The sequence below is a fragment of the Giraffa tippelskirchi genome, chromosome 12 (assembly GCF_054371585.1).
Source record: "Giraffa tippelskirchi isolate mGirTip1 chromosome 12, T2T-mGirTip1v1.2.pri, whole genome shotgun sequence".
NCBI lineage: Eukaryota > Metazoa > Chordata > Mammalia > Artiodactyla > Giraffidae > Giraffa > Giraffa tippelskirchi.
In genome coordinates, this window is record NC_137286.1 from 11,349,169 (window position 1) to 11,372,875 (window position 23,707).

Genomic DNA, 23,707 nt, shown 5'->3' on the forward strand with positions numbered 1-23,707 from the left:
TTGGGGATCCGGCTGGGACTCACAGATGGAAGGGCCTGGCGCCCCTCTCCAGGGCTTCACCCCTCCTAGCACCAGTGGAGAAGCAGAGACTTGGGGCACCAGCTGCCTGTTCCCTGTCCCTTCCATCATGACCTAGGCCAACCCAGAGAGGACCTTTCTATAGGGCTGTCCCCTCCCTTTAACCCTGCGGGACTCAGCCAAAATGCCACCTCCTCAAAGAGGCTTCCCCAAAGTCCAAGGTGACACTCATCTCTCCTTTCCACACCTGGCATTGTTCCCTTTGGGTTTGCTTGCTCACTTGTTTTATCCATGTAGCAGTTACGGGTCCATCCTGGAGCCAGATGTCTGGGTTCAAACCCCCGCTCCAGCACCCACCCGAATGAAGTTGGGCGCCTTCATGTGATCACTTTGTGTGTCTCAGTTCCCGCCTCTGAGCTCAACCCCTGGGGGTGCTCTCAACCCCTTTGCCCTGCGTTCACTTCATCATACATGCTGGGCAAACCTGGCTTCCCCTCGGCAACTGAGGGCAGCTGGGCAAAATGGCCAACCTTGAACTGGACTCGATTTCACGTCCCTGGTCCCTTAAGCTCCTCCCTTCCCCAGCCAGTCACTCACCTGCCCTCCTAGAAAACCAGATCACACCTTCTCTGCTCCCCTTGAACACCCATCACCTGTCCCTCATCCTTCTCTCAGCAGCTGACCTGCCTCCCTCTTCACTGAGACGCCTGACACCGTTTGAAGGCAGCTTCCACCGACTCCCACCTGTCAGCCACCCCCTCCGGGCCCCTCCTCTCCTCCAGAGCACAGCTCTCCCCACCTGTGCTCGGGCCGCCCCCTCCCCTGGGTCACACCCACCAGCACACATAGGCTCCACCTCCCGTCTTAGAACCTTCCCTTCCACCATTTCTGCCCCCTGCATGTTGCTGTTCCCTTTTGCAACAAAACTCCACCGACAAGCTGTGCACAGGTACTGTTTCCCTCTCCTCTGGGCATGTTCTCTCCTAACTGGCCCTAGTCAAGCTTCCTCCACCACTCCCCCAAAACCACCTCTGTGATGGTCAACGGTGACCACGATGCTGCTCCATCCAGCGGCTGGCTCTGAGACTCACGGCGCTTGTCCCTCAGCCACAGTGGACACAGGGGCGCTGACCGTCCCCTCCTCCTTGACGTCCTTCCCTGACTCGGCCACAGGACTCCACCTTGCCTTGGCTGGTACCCCTGCTGGCCTCTCCTCCCAGCCTCCTTGGCTGCCTCCTCCTCTGTTCCTTGGCCTCTTCACGTGGGGCCCTTCAGGGCTCAGGTCTAGACTGTCTGCTCTGCTCTATCCATGATTTCTCACTTGACGATCTCACGCCATCTCAGGAATTGTGCTGACAGTCCCCAAGTTTATTCCTTCAGCAGAGCTTTTGGTTCTCAGCTCAGAATCTAGATCCCACTGCTGGGTTGCCTTCTCCCTTGCGTGTGTGATGGGAATTTCAGACTTCACCCCCGACCTCCACACCCAGCAAGCCCATCCTGCCCCAGCCTTTCGCATCCCTCCATGGCGGCTCCATCCTTCTGCATGCTCAACCTCAAATCCTTCGAGTCATTCTTAACTCTTCTCTGTCTCTCACACCCACATCCAAGCTTTCAGGGACTCTACCTTCCAAACATACTCAGAATCTGCCTTTTCTCACCACCTACACAGCTGACACCCTCGTGAGCCACTGTCAGCTCTCTCCTGGGCTATCAGCAATATCCTCCCAGCTTCCCACACACCCCATCCTCACACACACACACACACACGCATACACACACATGCATACAAACACACACAGTCTGCAGTCTAAACACAGAGTGATTGAGCCAAAACTTAAGTCAGACCTCACCATCCTCTCTCCAGACCCCCTGGGCACCTCATTTTCAGTGTAAAAGCCCAAACCCTTCTCACAGCCTCAATCCTGAGCCACCTCGTCTCCTTTTGTCCTCCCCTTGCCCACGACACACCAGGCCTGCAGTGACCTCAGGACCTTTGCTCTGACTCTTCCCTCAGGTACTAGTGTGATGAACACCTTTACCAAACCCCAGTCTTTGTCCAAAAGTCACCCGTGGAGGTTGCTCTACTTTACACTGTAATCCACCCAGCACCCCCAAAGCTGCTCTGTTTGGGGGTAAAGAGGATATGGCAGTGTCCACAAGGGAAAGAGGCCTGCCTGTTCCCATGCCTCTCCTTGAACAGCAAGGAGACAGTTGTGGAAGCACCCAGCAGGTGTTCCCCCTCATGTCACTGGCCAGAACTGGCCAAGGCCTCCTGAGTTTCCGTAGACCAATGATCTCAGTCTACAGTGAACAAAAACCAGGAATGCTCAGCTGTAGTCTCCACAGCCCAGCTGGCAGGAGCAGGAAGGGGGTCCTGGGCCAGATTTGGGAGGCAGTGGAGACCAGGAATAGGACTGTGGGCAGGGTGATGGGCAAGACAGAGCCCCCTCCAAGCAGCCCCAGTACAGCCCTGCTTCCCAAGAACACCACCTCCTCCCTGCCCTGGACTGGAGGCCGGGACTCACATTCAGGCTGCAGTGTCCAACCTGCAGGGTGGAGAGGGAGCACCCCTGAGTTCTGGAAAAGGCAGGCTGCAGAGGCTCCCCGAGAAGCTGGGAATACAGACCTTCTGCCAGCTGTTATTGGGCAGCCAGGGGCTTCCTGCTCTGAGAACCTCGGGTCTCGGGGAGGTATGAGGAAGACATGAAAAACAGGGTCTTTGTGTTGCACCCAAAGCCAGATCACCATTGGCAGAGAAGAGGGGGAAAGGCCCCCCGAACTGAGGTGCAAAGAATCACTATTTTCATGTGGACTGAGTCAAAGGAGACTCCTCCTTTCTCTGTAGAAGTGGGGGCTGATTTCAGAGTGTGTATAAAGCACCAAGGTCTGAGCCTGTATCTGTGGTTTAAAGCAGGACCACACACTCTGGCAGCTTTGGGGAGGAAACGAGCGAGGGCCCCACTCCAAGCTGGCCCAGGCGGGCGGCTGGACGCCCCTGGCACAGGCCTCCCCATGGAGGCCGGGTGCCCATGAATGGAGAGCTGCGGCCTGAGTGGGTCCCTTGTGTCCAGAGACAATGGGCTCTGTGTGGGGGCGGGGCATGAGAGAGAGGGGGCCCCTGCCCTGCGCCCCCCTTCCCCCCAGTGGACTTGCAGTCTGTGTCAAGCGGCCCAGCAGAGGGCTGGGGGCCCCAAGGCCGTGAAGGGAAAAGAACATGAAGGAACTGCAAACCCAGGTCCCTCGTGGTCCTTGGGGACAGCACACGAAGCAGGGCTGGGGGGCCTGGGGCCCATGTCTGCCCCCACCCCCAGCCTCGTGTCCTCCTTTGTCTGAACGGCCTGAAGACCGGGTTCTGCCACCACACAAGTGTATCAGCAAAGTTCTTGGACCCCTTGCTGTCTTCATGAACCAGATAAAACCAATGGAGGTTTAGCTGAGCGGACCGAGGCAGAGCGAGAGAACACATCCTCCTCAATGCTCTTCAGACACTCCATCAACTTGCAGCACGTGCACGATTCCTAGATGTGATGGGCGGGGTCCTCAAGGCCTTCCAGGTGGGCAGGAGAGCGTGGAACCAAGACGGAGCCCACCCACCCTGAGGGCCACCTGTGCCCTGAGACTGTCCTTTGGATTGAGGCTGTGTGGTCCCCTTGGCATCTATTCCCAAAGCCCAGCCCAGCCCCTGAGACCTGAGGCTGGCGAGTCCCTGGCCATGGCATGAGGCTGACCTCAGTTTCCACGGCAAAGGCTGAGTGTGTCCACTGTGGTTTGAGAAGCAGTTTCACAGACCTTATCCCCTCGAAGGAGACCAGTCTCTGCAGCTCAGGGGATCCTCGGCAAGCCACGCTCAGAGGCTGTGATCTGCCTGGTGGGCTGGGAGCTGAGTTGCAGCTCTCTGTGCGGGTCGCACCTCCTCCCCTGGCCATGACCAAGGTCAGCTCCTGGGCATCAGTCAGGAAGCCTCTCGGGCAGCCTGGCCATGAATCGCCAAACTGTGAAAGTTAGAGATGCCTAAGGATGCTCCAGAGGCCACTGCACACCCATGGTGTCACAGCAGGGCCTGGTACTCAGGCTGTGCTCAAGAAACGGGGGGCCAGGTGAACAAGGGGCTGGCCTCTGCAGGTGGCCACATGCAGGTCCAGAGGCCGAGACACGGATAAACCACAGCCTCCACCTCCCGATGGTTTCTTCACCGACTCAGTGGACATGAGCTCGAGCGTCTCCAGGAGATGCTGAAGGACAAGGAAGTCTGGTGTGCGGCAATCCATGCGGTTGCAAAGAGTCAGACACGACTGAGCAACTGAACAACCACCACAGCCTCACAATGGAAACATCAGGGTTAAAACAAAGAACACAGCTCTCATTCCCTTCTAGAAATCCTAGAAAAATATCTTTCAGGGCTAAGGTTGTTTCCTCCCAACGTGCTGTTCCTTTGATTCATTTGTGCTGCACTCGGCTCCTTCCTGTCAATCAGTTATCTCCAATGCACAGCCAGCGCTAAGGATGATATGGAAGTGGCCCATCCCAAATCGAAGGCAAACACACACTGAGTTTGCCGTGAGTGCTGTCACAGGCACACCAGGTTCCAGCCCCAGCAGGTCCCTGGCTGTGTGGCCTGTGTCCCCACTGCAGAAGGCGGCCGCACAGCAGCCTCGGAGTTGGTGCTCAGCAGATGCCGGTGCTCCTCCTGGTTCCCTCAAGAACACTGTCTCCGTCATCCCATTTGATAGTCACAAACACCCTGGTGGGGAACACAGGGGAGGCACTTGTCCCTGAGAGCAGGGGACCTCATGCGGTTCCCGCGTGACACCAGACTTCAGGCAGGTCCACCGCTCAGTGCCCATGAGGCCTGATCAGATGGGGACATCTGAAGCAAGCCCCTCCCAACTGATTCTTTTCCAGACACTTGTGGGGGCATCTTGGCCTCTTCTCCATTTCTTTTCCAGCACTCGCCACAGCATGTAATTATCTATTTGTGGGTGGAATTACTTGTGTGCTGTTGGCTCCGTCTGCTCTTCCGGAAGTCCCCTTGAGGGACTCTCATCTGTCTTGCTCCCTCCCAGCCCAACTTCCCTGATGTTCTGAGTGGGCTGGCCCTGGGGGGCCTCGCCCTTCCAGGACTGATATTTGGGACCTGTCTCCCAGAAGTAAGCTAGAGAAGCCACACAGCTCACCTCCTTCGGATTTTGGGGTTTGGGGGAGAGTTTTTTTGGGCTGTGCCGCTTGGCTTGCGGGATCTCAGTTCCCCGACCAGGGATTGAACCCAGGCCATGGCTGTGACATCCTGGGACCCTACCCACGAGGCCACCAGGGAACTCTCACCTCCTTTGTTTCTTGTCTCTCAAGGATCTGCCTTTTGTTACCTTGATGTCCACTATTTTGAAAACCATTATTTTGTGTATTTGGTATATTTTTGAGATGTTTCCCAGAGGGGCAATGATGGTGCCAAGTCTGGCCCTCGTTACCCCATCTTGGCCAGAAGCAGAAGTCCCTAATACGAGCTTTTAATGATGCATTTCTTGACTGAAAAGACAGCAACTCCATTGATAAAGCAAAACTCAACCCATGTCGTTCTAAATCGCTCTCTGGATGCCAGCCTCATTATCTCTATAGGCATCAGGAGTGTTTAATGAATGCAGCAGACAAAGCCTCATTGAGTTCCAGAAGAGAGGGTGTCGTGACCCCTGAGATATCATGACAGCTCCTGCCTTTCTGTCTTGTTTGCAGAATACTGGCTGAGAGCAAGGCGGGTGACAGAGGAGGCAGCACTCTGGCAGCCTCGGGTCTGGGAATTCACACTCTGGTGGCCTCAGCCTCCTCCGTCTGACCACCTGCCTCTCACAAGGCATCACCCCTCTCCCTTGAACCCTGGCGCCAAGTGGTTTCCTCTCCTTGGCTACAAATGACCTTGACCTTGCACGTTAGCACTTCCGTGTCTCTTCTCCTCTCGGAGACGGCTGGCTCCTTGAGTGAGGTGATCAGATTTTGGGTGGCTGGCATTAAACCCGGAAAGGGCACAGTTGACATCTAATTCATCCTTGTACTCCCAGCTCCCAGCATGCTACCAGGCACAGAGGGCGCTTATTAGTAAATGTTTGGTGGATAAACAATGAATAAATGAATAAAAACCTTCATGATTCTATCTTCTTGAATACGAACCATCAGTCTGCCCACAGGGTGAAGAGTCTTGTCTAGACAGACTGGAAAGCAGGAGAGGCCACGCCCAGTGGTAAAGAAGTTCAGGCAGGGGTGGACCAGGCCTGCAGCCTAAAGATCCAGTGTCCTCATCCTGGCCCCTGCAAAAGCTGTTTGATCCTGTGCCTCACTCAGTATTTATTTTCTTTTCTGAAGTGACACCTCCTAGCCTTCCTCTGTGGCTTCTTAAGTGGCGCTGGTGGTAAAGAACTCACCTGCCAATGCAGGAGACGTTAAGAGATGGGGGTTTGATCCCTGAGTCAGGAAGATCCCCTGGAAGAGGGCATGGCAACCCACTCTAGTATTCTTGCCTGGAGAATCCTATGGACAGAGGAGCCTGGCTGGCTACAGTCCATAGGGTTGCACAGAGTCAGACAGGACTGAAGCGACTTAGCATGCATGCACGCAGCCTTTCTCTGACTCCAGCATCCCCTGATCTTCTCTAATATAAAAAGAATGAGTCAAGCAGGGATAAATAAGGATGCATTCTTTGAACACAATAGCTGTTTTCTTGGCAAAACCCAAGATTTATGTCTTGGACTGTTTCACAGAACACCTCCCTCTTTTCATATCTGGTAGTATTTTTGCCTGGGGTGGTTTCCTCGCATGCAAGCGGTGAGTAAATAATACACTGCTGAATATTAGCAGGGAACTCTCTGCAGAAGGACCTTCTCGAACAAACCTTCCTGCTTTCGGCATCAATTGTGTTTGAAAACAGTCAGCAAGAAGGAGATTCTCGCCTCATTAATAGCGAATGCAAAGAAAAGAACATCAAGAGGCGCTCTGAAATTTAGCATCTAATTCCAAATGAAGTTTAGAATCGACTTGTCCTTCTGTTTCCAGTGGATGGAATTTCTCAACAGGGGCCCTGGTGGGCTTTTGGAGGGACAGTTCTACTGTGTGTGGGAGTGTCTGGCTCATTGTTGTTAACATCCATAGCTGCTGGGTGATCAAAAACAACCCCTCCCACCCCCGCCACCAAAGATTTCCAAGTGCTGCCTGGGGAGAGGTGCTGTCCCCACTGAGCCCACTCTCTGACAGATGAATGCCCCAGCCTTGGCAATGTTGGGTAAACTGTGGGCCACTGATGTGAGCATCCCCACAGGCTGCAGGCCTGGCCCTGGAGACCAGCCCAGAGGTGTTGCAGCCCAAGGTAGAACTGACAAAAACCAAAATTGCTTCCCTGTGCAGTGAAAATGCAGACCGTTTGGGGTTGGGACCCTGTGTATCTGACTGCTCTCCTGATTCTCCAGCAATGACCAGTGCTGTGGGCAAGATCTGTGCCCAGTCCCCTGGGGAAACTCAGCCAAGCCAGGGATACCCCATGATGAACGATTTGGGGGAAGGATTTCGTTTGATATTTCACAGAAAAAGCACTGAAGAAGTTCATCACGGGGAAAATGAGAATCCTTTTGGATTACCTCTCCCTCATTCTACAGGTTGTCTTTCGAATTCTGTATTCTCTCTTTTTTGTTTGTTTAATTATTTACTTATCTAGCAGCCTTGGGTCTCAGCTGAAGCACGTGCGCTCTTCACTGTGGTGCACAGCCTTCTCTAGTTGCAGCTGGCAGGCTTAGCTGCGCCGCATCATGTAGGATCTTAGTTCCCCAACCAGGGATCGAACCCACATCCTCTGCAGTCCAGGGCTGATTCTTAACCACTGGACCACCAGGGAAGTCCCTTTCTATCTTTTCAGTGTTAGGGTTTCTAAAGGCCTGTTTTTACCCAGGCTGACAGAGTCATGTAGCTCAGTGACATCCTCGTCCCAGTCATTTCTTAGGAAACATTTCTGTATTTGCTTGTCTCAGTGAGGATCTCAGCTCCGCCTCTGGTGACCTTGGTTTCTGTTAATGGGGCTTTAGCAGCTGGTCCCTGAGAAGCACATATATCTTCCCGGATCTCCTAATCCAGCTGAAACAAAGCCACAAAATCACTCCTTTCTCTGCATCTTTTCTTGTTCCAAACAAGAGTACAAGGGCTTGGGGAAAACAACACAGCAGTTCCTTACAAAGTTAATCATACACACACCATAGGGCCCAGTGATCCCCCTCTAGTTATTTAACCAAGAGAAATACGAACATGTCTATACCAAGAAAGCACGTCTATTCCCTATTTGTGAATGTTTATAGCAGCTTTGTTTACAAAAGTCAAAACTTGCGAACAGCTTAGGTATTCATCAACAGTTGAACAGGATAAACAAACTGTGGTATATACGTAATCATGGAATACTGTTCAGCTGTAGAAGAAAGGAACTACTTAAATATCCAACATTGAGGGTGAATCACAAAAACATTGTTAAATAAAGGAAGCAAAAAAAAAAAACCCAGGCACTGCATGATTCCATTTATGTGAATTTCAAGAACAACCAAATCTAATCTGTGATTTTAGAAAGCAGAACAGTGGTTGCTTCTAGGGTCAGGACAGACTAGAAGGCACAAGGAAGCTTTCTGGGGTGACAGTGATATTGTGGGTCATGACAGAGGTGTGGTTTCCACTGGTGTATGCATTTGTCGAAACTGATCAGATGGTACACTTCAGATGGGTGCATTTCACTATATGTAAATTACACCTTGATGATTGAAACAACAACAATATCATCAATAATAACATAATAATTAAACCACCCATGGTAGCCTTTGGGAAATCATTCACTTATTCCCCACATACTGTTGTACCCTTCATGGTGCCTATTGAGGGCATAGTTTTGATTCTTTTACATACATTCACATGTCTTGAAGAACTGTCCCAAACTAGTAGTGTCTATATATCAGTCTATTTGTCCCTCCATCCTCTCCCTCTTCCCTCTTCTCTTTCTCTTACTTCTATTCCTTTTGCAATTCCAAGCAATTCTTTCCAGTTGGGTGTAGGTCTTCCAAAACCTCTGGGGTAAAGCTGTATGACGTCTTTGCTTTTCTCAGAGCAGAGCAAACTGACTTTGTTGCGAGCTTTGTCTGTATGTGGTTCCCCTCACCCAGCCTGTGCCAAAGGGAAGGACAGGTTCTCTCCAAGGACCCCAGGGACTGAGTAACAACAAGGGTGGTTCTGCAGCAACCCCCATCATATGCTTTGTCAATGACTTTTTCAAATTGCGGCCACTGCGCAGGCTGAGACAGCTACCGGTACCCACCACAGGGACCAAACCCAAGAAGAGAGAAGACCTGTCTCTTTTAAAAAAGAAAAAAAAAAGTAGCTTAAGAAACTGATGTTGGCAGGTCTCCCTTTCTCTCCTCCCTGCCCCCCCCCCATGTGCTCTGTGAGCTCAACTCCTCACCCCCACCTTCAGAGGAAGCAGATTTAATACCCACGCTGAGAGATGTTCTGTTATTTTTCATGGGAAATTAAACCCGACCCTGCTGTCAGTTAGCTCATGCCCAGGAAGGATGGATGGCCCAGGGTGCCGTGCTTAACCCCAGCTCAGAGCACGTCACCTGGCTGGGGGCCAACCATGACGTCACCTGCCACTGGGTGGGGGTGGGGACGGCAGGACAGGTCGCAGAGGCTTCATCTGGGTGATGGATGGTGGCGAGGCCAGCCTTGGTGTCACCTACAATGGTTCACCTCTGACACTGGCTTGGACCCATACATCCAGGGGACACTCAGGCTGCTTCTGTCTCTTTCAGCTCCCAACGCTACCTCGTGTCCTGCGGAGGAGAGCTGGTGGTCAGGGCTGGTGATCGTCATTGCGGTATGCTGTGCCTCCGTAGTGTTTCTCACTGTGCTGGTCATCATTTGCTACAAAGCCATCAAGCGGTGAGTGTTCAGAGGGAACTCCAACTGGGCTCAGGGCTCCTCCACCCACCTCCATTCATTTTTGTTTTTTAATAATAAAAATTGTTAAGCATTTAAGAAGCAGAAAGAATGTACAAAGAACACCCACCTACCTTCCCCCTGATTCAACAGTTATCAAGATTTGGCTAATATTTACTGTTTCCTGTTCCTTGTATCTTTTTCTTTGCTGAAGTATTTTAAAGTTGACCTCAGATATTATCCCCCCCCCATCATTTTAGGGGGTTCTACGAGCACTGATTATACGTCAGGCTGGAGGCAGGATAAAGCTCCTCTACCTGTAAGTGGCAGGCCCCGCGGCCAGGGGCTCACTCCAGGCCTGGGAGGATGGAAATAATTCTTGCAGGGTGGGTGATGAATCCCCTGGAGGGGGCACCATGCTGGTTTGGAGCCGGAATTGGGTTTTGGAATCTGATCAAAATTCAGACTCCAGTTCAAGCTGTGTGACCAGGAGGAAATCACCTTTCTGGCCCTCAGTTTCCCTATCAGTAAAACGGGGGTAAAAAATAATTATCTTGCCCCCAGGGAGTGGTAAGATGCCCTCTGTGAATGGTCTGCACAATATGTTTACTCAGCAGTGCATGGTATAAGTGCGTGCTCACCAACAGCTGCACCAGCTCTCACTGTTTCCATAGTGGAAGACAGAAAAAGGATGACAGAGAAGGGAGCAAGGTTCTCTTGGGAGAAGGAGAAGTGGAGATGCCTCAGAGAAGGTCTTCTGTGAATGCTTTGGCCAACTGATGCGAAGAGCTGACTCACTGGAAAAAGACTCTGATGCTGGGAAAGATTGAGGGCAGGAAGAGAAGGGGGCGGTAGACAATGAGATGGTTAGATACCATCACTGACTCAGTGGACACGAGTTTGAGCAAACTCCAGGAGATACTGAAGGACAGGGAAGCCTGGCATGCTGCAGTTCATGGGGTCCCAAAGTCAGAGACAACTTAGTGACTGAACAACAACAACAAGGCTGGGTTTTGAAGGATGAATAGGAGTGCTCCCAAAGGGTCATGAATGAACCAAACAGCCTATTATCTTTCAGTAACACTTGCTGTTATTTCTGTTAACTACCATCTCGCTTTGATGCTTTTGAACTATGGTGTTGGAGAAGACTCTTGAGAGTCCCTTGGACATCAGGGAGATCAAACCAGTCAATCCTAAAGGAAATCAATCCTGATTATTCATTGGAGGGACTGATGCTGAAGCTGAAGCTCCAATACTTTGGCCACCTGATGCGAAGAGCTGACTCATTTGAAAAGACCCTGATGCTGGGAAAGATTGAGGGCAGGAGGAGAAGGGAATGACAGGATAAGATGATTGGATGGCATCACCGACTCAATGGACATGGGTTTGAGCCAACTCTGGGAGATGGTGATGGACAGGGAAGCCTGGTCTGCTGCAGTCCATGGAGTCGCAAAGAGTTGGACATGACTGAGTGACTGAACAACAACACCATCTCACTTTGCCTTTCAAACAAGGTTATCAGGCACCTTGTTGAGTTGGGGTATGAAGCTCAGCTATTGTTATTGTTGAGGGTTCTTTACCACTATCGCCACTTGTGAAGCTCTGTAGGTCCTTATTAGTTATCGATTAATATTTTATCTATAGAAGTGTGTATATGTCGATCCCAGTCTTCCAGTTTATCACTCCAACCCACCCCTGGTGGGTTTCCCTGGTGGCTCAGTGGTAAAGAATCCACCGGCCAATGCAAGAGACATGGGTTCGATCCCTGGGTCAGGAAGATCCCCTGGAGAAGGAAATGGCAACCCACTCCAGTATTCTTGCCTGGAAAATCCTATGGACAGAGGAGCCTGGCGGGCTACAGTCCATGGGGTTGAAAAAGAGTCAGGCACAACTTAAGCGACTGAGCACAAACTTATTAAAAAGATGAGGCATGAATCTTTTCGAATTATGGTTTCAAAATGCATCATCTTTTTAATAAATTGAGTCTCTTCCAAAAGATACGCTTCTGCCTCCTCTCTGCTCCAAAACTCTCCTGAAGAAACGGGCTACCTGCTCCAACAGTAGGAGGGCTGGGCGAACCTGACGGGTGAAGCAGCTCACTTGACTGTCTCCGCTCTGCAGCGTCTCCGCCGTGTCTGTCCTGCCGCTCTCTCTTTCCGCGGAGCTGGGGGTACTCCAGGGAAGGCGAAAGGAAGCACCACCCCACCTCCCGCCAGAGCACCAGAGGAGCCTCCCTTGTCTCCTTCCACCGGCTCTGGGTCTTGGTTCCCGAGCCTGTCAGCCGCCTGGAAAAACAGATAACTCACTTCAGATGGCTCAGTGGGTCCCTTCCAAGGCGTGGATGGGACGCCTTCCGGGGTGTGGGCGGGACGCCTTCCGGGGTGTGGGCGGGGCTTCCTCCCCAGGGGTGTGGGCGGGGCTCCAGCCAAAGGAATGGGCGGAGCTCCCTCCAGGGGCTTGGGCAAGTCCTGAGAACAATAGAATTCCTGAAGCATTTCAGGAATAACAGAGGTGCGAGCTGTTAGCACCTCCAGGACAGAGGATGGACGCAACACCTGGGAAATCTACAGGGCCCGGAGACTCAAAAGGGGATGATCAGCAGGACCTGTGGTTGGAACTGCTAGAGATGCAGCCCTAAAAGACAAGAGGGGGAAAAAAACTCCCCAACCTTTCTCCATGCTCCTAGATATCCTGAGGTGCCTCCCATTGGCTGAAACAGGGGAGCCCAGGAGATACCTGCAAAGGTGTCAGCACCCCGACCCATTTAGTAAATGGAGCGCAGTCCTTTTCTGCCTTGGCGCCAAAATCGGCATCCTCTTCTGGGGCAAGACCCAGCCCTCTGCCGGTCCAGATCCTCACGGTCCAGAGAGGGCGTCCCTGGCGCCCAAAGATGGATAATAAGTGTCAGGAGTGGGTGCTACTCGTGGCCAGTGGAGGCAACAATACAGTCTGATTCTCCCAGGACCCTCCTGGAAGGTAGCTTGACCTGGGGAAGATGGATCAGCCCCTTGTGGGCTGCGGAAGAAGGAGGCAGCAGAAGTTACCCCCAGTGCGGGACAGCAAACGCCCCCTCCCCCTCCCCCAGCCGACCTCTGTAAGAGACAGCCTGGCCAAGCAGCTGTCTGCGTGCATTTCTCTCCAGAGGAAATGGGGGATTTTTTCCTCACAGTCAATTCTCTTTGGTTAATAATTCATCTGAAACATGCCTTTTCTCTCAGGAAATAAAAGCCTTGCATGTCGCTGTGAAACCATTAGAAGGGAAATTCAGTGATAAAACCTGCTTTCTTAAAAACAAACAAACAAACACCCTCTCACAGCCTGGAGTCCTAGGGGAGGACTTCCTAGAGATCTTTGTGAATGGCCGCAACACAGCCTTTTGGAGCCAGATTGCTGGAAGGATGGTTCTAGAATCAATTGGGATGGAAAGGAGGTGATTCTGCAGGTGCCAGCTTGGCTTGGCATGTGGGGTGTGGCCTTGGGGAAGGGAGGAAACTGAGGAGCAGATACAGACAGAGCGCCCCCTCGGTGCCCTCTCTAGTCATTGACCTTGATAGCAGGGAGGTGGGATGTGGTTAGCACTTTCTACATACAGACCCCACTTCCCAGGTGGAGCTAGTAGGTAAAGAACCCATCTGCCAATGCAGGAGACATAAGAGATGCCAGTTTGACCCCCTAGGTCGGGAAGATCTCGTGGAGGAGGATATGGCAACCCACTCCAGTATTCTTGCCTGGAGAATCCCATGAGCAGAGGAGCCTGGCGGGCTACAGTCCATGGGGTCGCAGAGTCAGACATGACTGAAGTGACTTAGCACGCATGCACGCACACACAGACTCAGTGGATCAAATTTCATCTTGTGACTCAACAAACATTCCCTATGTCCCAGCTCTGCTGGGTGATAAGGTGCTCAGGGGGCATCCAGGTTGGGGGAGCCCAGAGGAAGGAGACCTCACCCAGACCAGGGACCCTGAGAAGTTTTTTTGGAAGAGGATGGGCATCCCACTTGTTAACCAGTGGGACTAACACAGCAGTGGCACCCAAGTCCCCTGTCAATAACCCAAATTCTGGAGATTTCCCTGCCATGGGAGGCCCACACAGTTTGCGTTTCAGTGGCTCATTGCCCTGGCATTGGCATGAACAACTTCTTTATCTGCAGGCACAGGATGGGCAGGCCCCAGAGCCCTTGGGTGTTCTGGATGTCGTACTCCATCCGGCCTCCTCCCCACCCAGGGCCTGGCATGTATTTGTCATCAGACCGCAGGACGGCCTGGAGCTGTTTAAAGAACCCAGGACTGGGTGTCCAGACCCCTGCATTCCATTCCCAGCCCCAGCCCAGTTCAGTGGGTATCACTGTCCTCATCTGTAATGTGGGGGGGCCCTCCTAGTCTCTGCCCAGCTCCCTGATCTTTTGTTTCCCGGCCCTGGGATGTCGGGGGGACCACTACCACCAGGTCCTTCTGCTGCCAAATGTGTAAATACTGGGCCAGGTGCCAGGGCTATGCTTGGCCTGGGCACTCTGGTGGTGGGCACTTCCAGCACAGCCCCTGGCCTCACTGCCCACACTTCTACAAGGACACCTGGGTGTTAATCAGACCCACCCCCCCCACACCCCACCCCTCTCCACCCCCCCACCCCCCCAACAGTTCAGTTCAGTTTCTCAGTAATGTCTGACCCTTTGCGATACCATGAACTGCAGCACACCAGGCCTCCCTGTCCATCACCAACTCCGGGAGTTTACTCAAACTCATGCCCATTGAATCAGTGATGCCATCCAACCATCTCATCCTCTGTCATCCCCTTCTCCCGCCTTCAATCTTTCCCAGCATCAGGGTCTTTTCAGATGAGTCAGTTGTTCGCATCAGGTGGCCAAAGTATTGGAGTTTCAGCTTCAACATCAGTCCTTCCAATGAATATTCAGGACTGATCTCCTTTAGGATGGACTGGTTGGATCTTGTTGCAGTCCAAGGGACTCTCAAGAGTCTTCTCCAACACCACAGTTCAAAAGCTCAATTCTTCGGTGCTCAGCTTTGTTTATAGTCCAACTTTCACATCTATACATGACTACTGGAAAAACCATAGCCTTGACTAGACGGACCTTTGTTGGCAAAGTAATATTATTACAATGGGAGAGTCGTGTCTGGAGGGAAGACCAAGGCTCTGTGAGCAGGGAGGAGGAGCCTTGTCCACGGTGAGACAAGGACAAGCTCTAAGGTGCACGGTGTCCACTGCCCGGGTAGGAGGGCCAGGGAGCACCCCACAGGCATGAGGACTCCCAAGACTGAGGCCGCTATCCTAGGTGAGTTTGTGGCCTCTGTGCCGGCCACACTCTTCATGCAGAGAAGAGGCCTGTGTGGCGGAGATGTGGCCACACCCCTCCCAGGCCCCGCCCTGGAGCCATCCCCACTCCCCAGGCACAGGAAGAGCACCCTGCCTCCTTCGGCCACGTGCAGCGTGGGTCCTGCACCCTCTGCCATCGATTAGCCATTAAGTCACTTGACAGCCATTTCCTTCTAATTTACAGGGTAATGGCTGAAAGACCAATAAAAGGCTGTGGGACAGTTTGGCAGACCCTGCAGGCCGCTAATTGCAGACAACAAGCAAGCCTGCGGCTCCTGGGAGCAAGCGGCAGTGTGTGCGCGTGCCTGAGCGTTCCCGGGCACGTGCATCAGCTTTTTGTGGTCGAGTTGCTTCCAGTGGAACAGGCGCTTTTGAACACCCAGGTCTGCTTGACCGGCCTTAGGACCCACTGACTGGCATAGACTGCTCACACATATTTATTGAGCGCCTGCTGTGTGCTGGGGCCTAGACTAGGCGTTGGGGATGTAGTGATAAGCAAGACTGGGTTCCTGTTCACGGCCTCCTACTGGGGGAAGCAGATCAAACATATGCACACCAGCAAATTGATACATGAACTGTTTTAAAAGACTATGAGTGCTGTGAAGAGGGAAAAAAAGAACCTCAGGGTAATGGTGGGGAGGAAGAGAAGGAGGTGAAAGCAAGGTCGCTTTCTCCATCCCAAGGGTCAGGAGTGTCATCCATGACTCTTGAGGGGCCTTTATGGTTGGAAAGTATGGTTAGGGCTTTGAATGTTCATTATCACTTTTTAATTCAATTCTTATTTTACCAAAGCAATACATGCAAGTAATTGAAAAAGTAAAATGAGCCTCAGCCTACTCAGAAAACCAGCAGCCCCCTGATTGTCCCTTTCTCCCCCAAATCTCATTCGTAAGAGGCAACCACTTTTTAAAAAATATTAATTTACTTATTATTTGGTAGTGTTAGGTCTCGGTTGTGGCTCATGGCCTCTCCAGGTATGGCCCAGGTTTAATTGCTCCATGTCCGGTTGGATCTTAGGTTCCCCATCAGGGATTGAACCCACGTCCCCTACATTGCAAGGTGAATTCTTAACCACTAGACCACCAGGGAAGCCCCAAAGGCAACCACTTTTGAGTGTTAGTTGTTTCTTCTGGTATTTTCCTCCATATTCTAAGTGATATGGACACTCTACATTTTCTGTTAATTTTAAACATTATCTACTGATTTTTCACTATAGAAGGTACAAGATTTAGAAACCTAATACTACTCTGAAATGTATAATACAAAACATCTGCCATCTTCCCAACTACTTCTAGGTACCTCCAGTGAGTGGATCGATGACTACCCAAGGTCCCCTCCGTATGACAGTGTATAAATATTGTTCACAGCTGAGTCATGTAGTGGACTATGATTAGTTTCCTTCTCTGGAGTTAGCAGTGCCTTCTCCCAATATCGGAGAAGGCAATGGCACCCCACTCCAGTACTCTTGCCTGGGAAACCCCATGGACGGAGGAGCCTGGTAGGCTGCAGCCCATGGGGTCGCAAAGAGTCAGACACGACTGAGTGACTTTACTTTCACTTTTCAGAGAAGGAAATGGCAACCCACTCCAATATTCTTGCCTGGAGAATCCCAGAGACGAAGGAGCCTGGTGGGCTGCCGTCTATGGGGTCGCACAGAGTCGGACACGACTGAAGCGACTTATCTCTCCCAATATGGTCAGATACATTAGGTGATCAATTTGTCAGTTCCGTGTTTGTCTTGGAGATTCCGTCCTCCTCTCCAGGTGGATGGTAGCTCTCTGGGCTAGATGTGCAGCCATTGGGCTATCATTGTCTTCAGCAGCTTTCCAACCCTCCCCTCTGGGAACTTGTCACACTCAACTCTCCCTCTCCGTCTCCCACTCCAGTTCTTCGTTTCTTTAGCTTGACTCCATCATGGAAGATTTTTCCAAGGTCTTTCCTAAATCATACACTCAATAGCAAATCAGTCAGTGAAGTTAGTTTTCTTTTCAGAATTGACATTATTTTGGGAGCTTTGGGGTGGCCCAGCAGAGGATTAGCTCTTACTGAGTGTATGGCAAGTTGAGAAGTCCTGGTTCCCCGGGCAGCTGGGAGACAGTGGAGGAGGGCAAGAGAGCTGCCAGTGTTGTCTGAGCCAGAATAAGCCCCCATTGTCATAGGAGGAAGCTGTGGCTCAGGTCACAGAGGTTTCCAGCCTTCCTCTTACATTCTTTGAGGACCCAGGGAGCTGCCTTCTGGGCTTCCAGCTGAGCCCTTACTGCTCACTCAAGACTCAGCTCAAACATACCTCCTCGGTCATGGTGCCCTGGGCTGGTGTGGATCTTTCTTTCTTGCCAAGTTCTTTGAGTTGTAGCTCTCCCTGGATTTGCTTTTCTGCTTTCTGCTCTAGGTCAGTTAATGTTGGTGTTGGCAGGTACATGTGTTCATGCATAAGTGTGTGAGTGACTGTGCACACACACACACACACAGATTAGAGGAGAAAGCTGTCATCCTATCTCACCCATGTTGTCTGTCTCCCCCACAGTGCCTGGCTTGTGCCTGGCAGGTAGTAACTCTTCCATGACTTTCCATGTCATGAATGGAAGCTTGTTTGTGTAGATTTAAGAAATTCCACCTTGAAAATTGTCAGATGGTAAAGAATCCACCTGCAATACAGGAGCCAGGTTCGATCCCTGGATTGGGAAGATCCCCTGGAAAAGGAAATGGCAACCCACTCCAGTATTCTTGCCTGGAGAATCCCATGGACAGAGGAACCTGGCAGGCTACAGTCCATGAGGTCACAAGAGTCAGACATGACTGAGCAACTAACACCCCTCTCCAAAGGACCTGCATGCTGTGGTAGGTGATGAAATCCCCTCCCGGCAGTAGGAGGCAGGCTGCAGGGGCCAGGTACTCTGCCTGGGATCCTCAGTGCAGTGGAGCCATGGAGCCCAGTGCTGGCAGATGGGAGACTCAGACAAGTCCCTGCTTCTTAGACATTTTTATCCCCAAGAAACTCCATTCTCCTAGAACTCAGCTCTCCAGATACACTGGGTCAAGGTCATGGGACAGGGTAAGGGGGTAGATAGCAATTCCTCATACAAGGAGTCCTCTGATAGCTCCCACTGCACTCAGAAAAAGATCCAGAGTCCTGCCAGCCGAGTCCCACAAAGGACCCGAGTCCCAGAACCTCTGCAGCACCATCTTTCAACTGGCTCAGCAGACATGGCTGAACACGGAAGCCCTGGGCAGGGGGTGCGGAGAGGGGGCTCAACTGAGTGTGGGGCTGTTCATTAGCCACATGCCTGGCTCACCTTCCCTGGTGATGGCAGAGGATTCAGGGCAAGAAATGGGGTGCTGCTTCTCATTGTCTGGGGACACACTCAGTGGCCCAGAAAGGCTTTTTTTTTGGTTTCTTGACCCAGATTTGGAGAAGTCTGTGGTGTACCGAGGCGTTTCATGGTGGAACTCTGTGTGTGTGAGCGTGCATGGCTGTGTGTGTGTATATGTGTGTACAGTGCATATATATGCATGTGTGTATAGGCATGTATGAGTGTATGTGTGCATGTATGTGTGGATGTGTATATAGGCATGGATGTGTGTGTGGTGTGATGTGGTGTGTGTGTGTGTGTAGGGGGTGGGCCGTGGGAAGGATAAATACCTTTGGAAGAGGGAGTCTGAGACCTTTAACCTCACGTCGCTACGAACAGACCCTCCATGGGCTGCGGGACACAGGAAACGAGCCAGCAGCCTCCACTCTCAGGCTCTCAGAGCTGTTCTTTGCCTCCGGCTCCCCTCTCTACCCCCCACGGGGGAACCCATCACAGCGCTGTCAGAAGGAACCGCAAGGGGGTCCTGGCTCTCCCTGCCCAGGCATTCTGCTGGCGGTGAGCTGTCAGGGCTGCCCTGCAAGCAGAGAACATGGGGTGCCCAGGGTGGGAGTTTTCTCAAGGTGGGAGACCCCACCCTGTGATAATTGGGAATAGGACATGGAGCCAAGGATAATCTCACTTCCCTTTTTCTTGGTTTTAGGAACCAGGCCATGTAGGCAGCCGTGTGTGCCCAGCTTTTCCCGCACCCAGGCAGAAGGGCCTTTCTCTGGTTTAGCGGGAACCCCCAGGTGACTCACAGGGGGCCAAGCTGGGTCCCCACCAGCCCCCCTAGCACTCAGGAACCCCGCAGGGTGCACATTAGGTAGGAAGTCTCTGTGGACTGGAGACCACTGGCAGCAGGAGCAGCTCTGTGCTGACCCCTTTCCAACTGCATCATACTGAGAACTAACATGCACTTATGGAGCACTTACTGTATGCCAGAAGCTCCTTGAGGGGCTTGATATGCATTAATGTATTTAATCCTCCCCATAGGTCTATGAAATGGACCCTGTTATTGTGCCCATTTTATAGACCAGGAAACCGAGGCTTGGTGAGGTTAAGTGACTTGCCCAAGGTTACACAGCTAGAAAGTGGGAGAGCTGGGTTTGGTGAGCCAGACATCTGCTTCCCAGCCCTTCCGCAGCATCACCCTGAAGTGCTGTGCTGAGAGAGAGGATGGGGATGAGGGTAGGTGTTCAAAGCAGAGTGTTGTCCTGCTGTAGGTAAAATTCCAGTGTCCACCAGGCTCCAGTGAATCACGGAAGGGCTTCGGGAGTGAGCTGGGGCAGCGGCCCAGGGAGCAGAGTGGCTGACAGCTCAGCTCCATGGGGGAGGGGAGCAGACCAAATGAACTTCTCAGGAGAGCCCTTGGGACAGCCCATCCTCCCCTCGCCATGCCCAGACTCTTGGGCTGCCCCTGAGAGGTGCTGCGCTAGCTAAAAGTTGCCCTCCTTGCTGGATGGAGCCCCCACCGAGACTCCCTTTCCTGCCTGGGAAGCTGGCTGAGCCATTGTGAAGGCCCTGGGTCTCTCCCCTGGTCCTGACCCCAGTGTCCCTCCAGCCACAATCCCCTCCACCCAAGTCCCAGGAATGGGGGTCTCACAGCCAGCAGCCTGGCTTTAGAAATGTCTCCTCCCCTCCTGGCAGAAGGAATCCTGCTCATTTCCTACCCTTTCCCTAAAAAGGGCTGGAACTCTGTGCCCTCCGGGCTCTACTCATCTCTCTGTAAGTTCCAGGATTCCTTCATCTTGGTATTATCTACCCTCAAAGGCCCTTAAGCCTCATCTTCCCGTCCTTACGCATTTCAGTTGACTTTTCAGACCTAGCCCAAGACTGAATATTTATTAGGGAGAAAAGCAGAAAAATCTTTGGGCCCAGAGATTTTTGGGGGGAGAGGGGGCAGAGATTTTTGTCTTTATTTTCTGGAATTCTGATTCTGTCGAAATCCCTCTATATTGATGATAAATTTAGGAATGTCAGTTAAGTCCCTCAGGGGCCTCATGTTGGGGGCCACACAGGATCTCACTGTAAGACAATGCACCCCCACCCCCAATTTTCCAGGTCAGGTAGATCTCACAGAGTCAGAATCAAGCCCACACAGCAAGGTCAGAACTGCTTGAGGCCCCTGGAAAGGGGTGGGTGGGAGGGAGGAAGGGTAAGAGAAACAGAGGGAGAAACGCCCCGGGGAGACGGAGACTCCGAGCCCGTCATTTCCGGGAGCCCATCACAAACAGGGCAACTCCTCCGAGCCCCTGCTGAATTCCAGAAAGTGTCTGCGACCATCTATAGAAATGAGGTTTGGGGGACCCTGGAACATGGCATGCACAGGGTTAAAGCAAAAGGAGACAGGCTTCTGGAAGCAGGGTCTTGAGAACTTCAGGGAATCTCCAAGAGGAGGGTGGTGGAGGGCCCTCCCGAGGTGATTGGACCACAGGGCCTGTTTGCGGATGGAGGGTGGGGAAGGCCCGCTTTATCATCAGTAGCGGCAGAATGGTGATTCAGTAGAAAGATGTCTGGGTCACAACATGGTAGGAGTGAATGGTGCTCCAAGCCCCACAACAAACTGGTAGGGGGGTTCATCAGGCAAGTCACAGCTCTCCCAAAGCCTCAGCTTCCCCATGAGATGAATCTCACAGCTTCAGGCCGGGCTTCTTCAGGGGACCATTGTGAGAGGGGACAAGAAAACCTGTGGCTATTCATCGTGTTGCCTCTGAACAGGCCTGATAGTCCCGTCCCCATGAAACTACTGGTAACCACCTCACAGACCCTCCCTCCCCTAAACTAATTACCAACAGCCTTATCCCATAGGCATCAAACTGTCACTGCCTACCAGACCTTCCGCTGGGTTTGGGGAGGCACTAGGGACATTTGAGAAGGCAGAAGCAATCAATCCCTAGGCTTTCAACGATGACCGTAAACATTCAGTTTAGACAACACACAATGAAGGCCAGTTCAGGCTCAGCTCCAGCGTTTTTGGGGATACAGGAGGTGGCTGAGCTGCCGCCTCTTGGGCCTCAGGTCCACCCAAGAGACAGCAGGATTGTGCCATGGAGTCGGGCTACACAGCATGTATGGTGTGGACCCATCACAAGGCTGTGGTCACTCAGGCCTGGGGCTGGGAGCTGAAGCCCTCCTGGATGACCAAGAGAGGAGGTGGGATCTGAGCCAGGCCAGAAAGCAGTGCTGTGAATTCAGAGTCTCAGCAAGTGAGCACAAGCCTTCTCAAAGCTTCCCTTCCAGCCTTCCCCATGCCCAGTGTGCCTAGGAGGAATGGCTCCTGGGGTTAAAGGGCCTTTGGAATGAGCTTCCAGTGGTGCAACATGAAGTGTTTGAGAACCACGGGTGTGCACTGATTTAGTTTGGACATTCACCATCATCATCACCACCGCTTCCCTCTCTGCCATCACCGTGGTGATCACTGCCATCCACTATACCACCGTTTCTGTTACCACTGCCATCACCACCATCCACCACCATTCCCATCACTATCAGCACCACTATCCACTCCACCACCAGCATTACCGCCGCGGTCATCACCACCATCAACTCTACCATCCTCACCACCACCACCTCCATTACTATCACCACCATCTCCGCTCACCATCACCACTGCCTTTACCATCGATGCCACCATCCCTGTCATCACCATCCCCACCTCCACCGCCATGACCAGCAACACCACTACCTCCACTCACTTCATCACATTTTCCGCTTGCCTTTGACCACCCAGAGATAAGACTACAAAGCCCAACCACAAGCACCTCACCTCTTTAAACCCTCTGCACCCCCAATATTCATCTTCGTTCATATTCATCTTCTCTTTGCTCATATCAAAGAGATCAACCGAAGGCTGACCAGAGAGCATACCAAGCTGAGCATACATCGTGGTTTGTCCAGAACAGTTCCAAGTCACACCTATTTTCCCTGCTCTGTAATTCACTATGCCCTGGTTGCCTGACACAGTATATGATTACCCTATAACATAAGACCACATTCAGCTCCTGCTTGATCCCCACAAGGACTGGCACCCCAAGGATGCTGACCTGGACCAGAGCCTGGTGGGGTAACTGGGAGGGTAAGATACGTCCCCACCGGCCACTGATAACTAATGGATGACCCTGCCTCCCTCCTTTGCCTTCCCCACTCCTCCACCTGCCCCCAGGAAACCCCTGAGAAAAGAGGAGAACGGCACTGGCGTTGCTGAGTACCCTATGAGTTCCTCGCAGAGCAGCAAAGGGGTAGATGCGAACAGCGCCGTGGTGTGAGTCCGTAGGCCCTGGACTGCTGGCCAGAGGGACACCTTGATGGCACTAGTGGACGTGGGAAAGCAGGTGGACACAAGCTGACACTGGGCTTGTCCAGGACTTCATCGCCTTGCAGGCTTCGAGCCTCCCAAAGGAGAAAGCGTCCTTTCCCCAGCCTCGCCCCCTGATCAGCCTACAGCGCGGGTGCTGCGGACACCGGGCTGAGCCAGGCTCACCGGCAGGCAGCCTCTGGGGTAGCGCCGCCATCCGAGTCCCTGTGTCTCTTCCTCATCTTGTGTGATCCCCGCGGACTGTCCCCCGGCTTGTGCCTAAAGCACACACCCTGAGAAGGCCGGGAGCCTGGCTGCTGGGGCGAAGAGGTGCCCCCGCCCCTTTCACCTAAAGGAAACCTCCCCTCCCCACCAGGAAGCCTGCCTGCTTCTTCCCTAACCACGCCGTTCCAGGCAGAAGCCATGGGCACAGACGTCCCCGTTCAAAGGTGCTCCCACCCATCTTCCCGCCGCCTTCTCCCTCCCATCTCCATCCCACCCAGGGCCCCTGGCTCCTGACTCCCCGCCACGGGGGGCTGTGCGCCCAGCCTGCAGAGTCCACTCCAGACTGAGCCGAGAAGCCCGTTGACACCCCTGGGTGGGGTCTGACCATCCAGGGTAAAATGACACCCTGAACCCCAGGCTTGGGGCCACAGAAGGACGGGGCCCACTACGCCTGTCCTCAGACTCATTCTCACACCTGACCCTCAGAGGAACCGACGCTTCCCTGTGAGCCAGGCCCTGCCTTCCCCCGGCAGAGGCCACCCC

The 23,707-nt window shown here is 52.7% G+C and overlaps 1 protein-coding gene and 1 long non-coding RNA gene across 2 annotated transcripts in view; one reads left to right on the forward strand and one right to left on the reverse strand.

The window, feature by feature from the left end:
- PRIMA1 (proline rich membrane anchor 1) overlaps positions 1-22,910 on the forward strand; it is a 62,425-nt gene extending 39,515 nt beyond the window's left edge. The window contains exons 3-4 of the mRNA XM_081552043.1: positions 9,834-9,963; positions 22,808-22,910. Coding sequence (XP_081408169.1) covers positions 9,834-9,963; positions 22,808-22,910 — 233 coding nt within the window. The remainder of the gene's footprint in view (positions 1-9,833; positions 9,964-22,807) is intronic.
- LOC145530536 (uncharacterized) lies at positions 8,542-12,320 on the reverse strand. The gene is made up of 2 exons (XR_014071874.1): positions 12,010-12,320; positions 8,542-9,945 (listed from the first exon to the last, which is right to left on the reverse strand). It is a non-coding gene; the product is annotated as an uncharacterized LOC145530536 (long non-coding RNA).
- Positions 22,911-23,707: the final 797 nt, after the last annotated feature.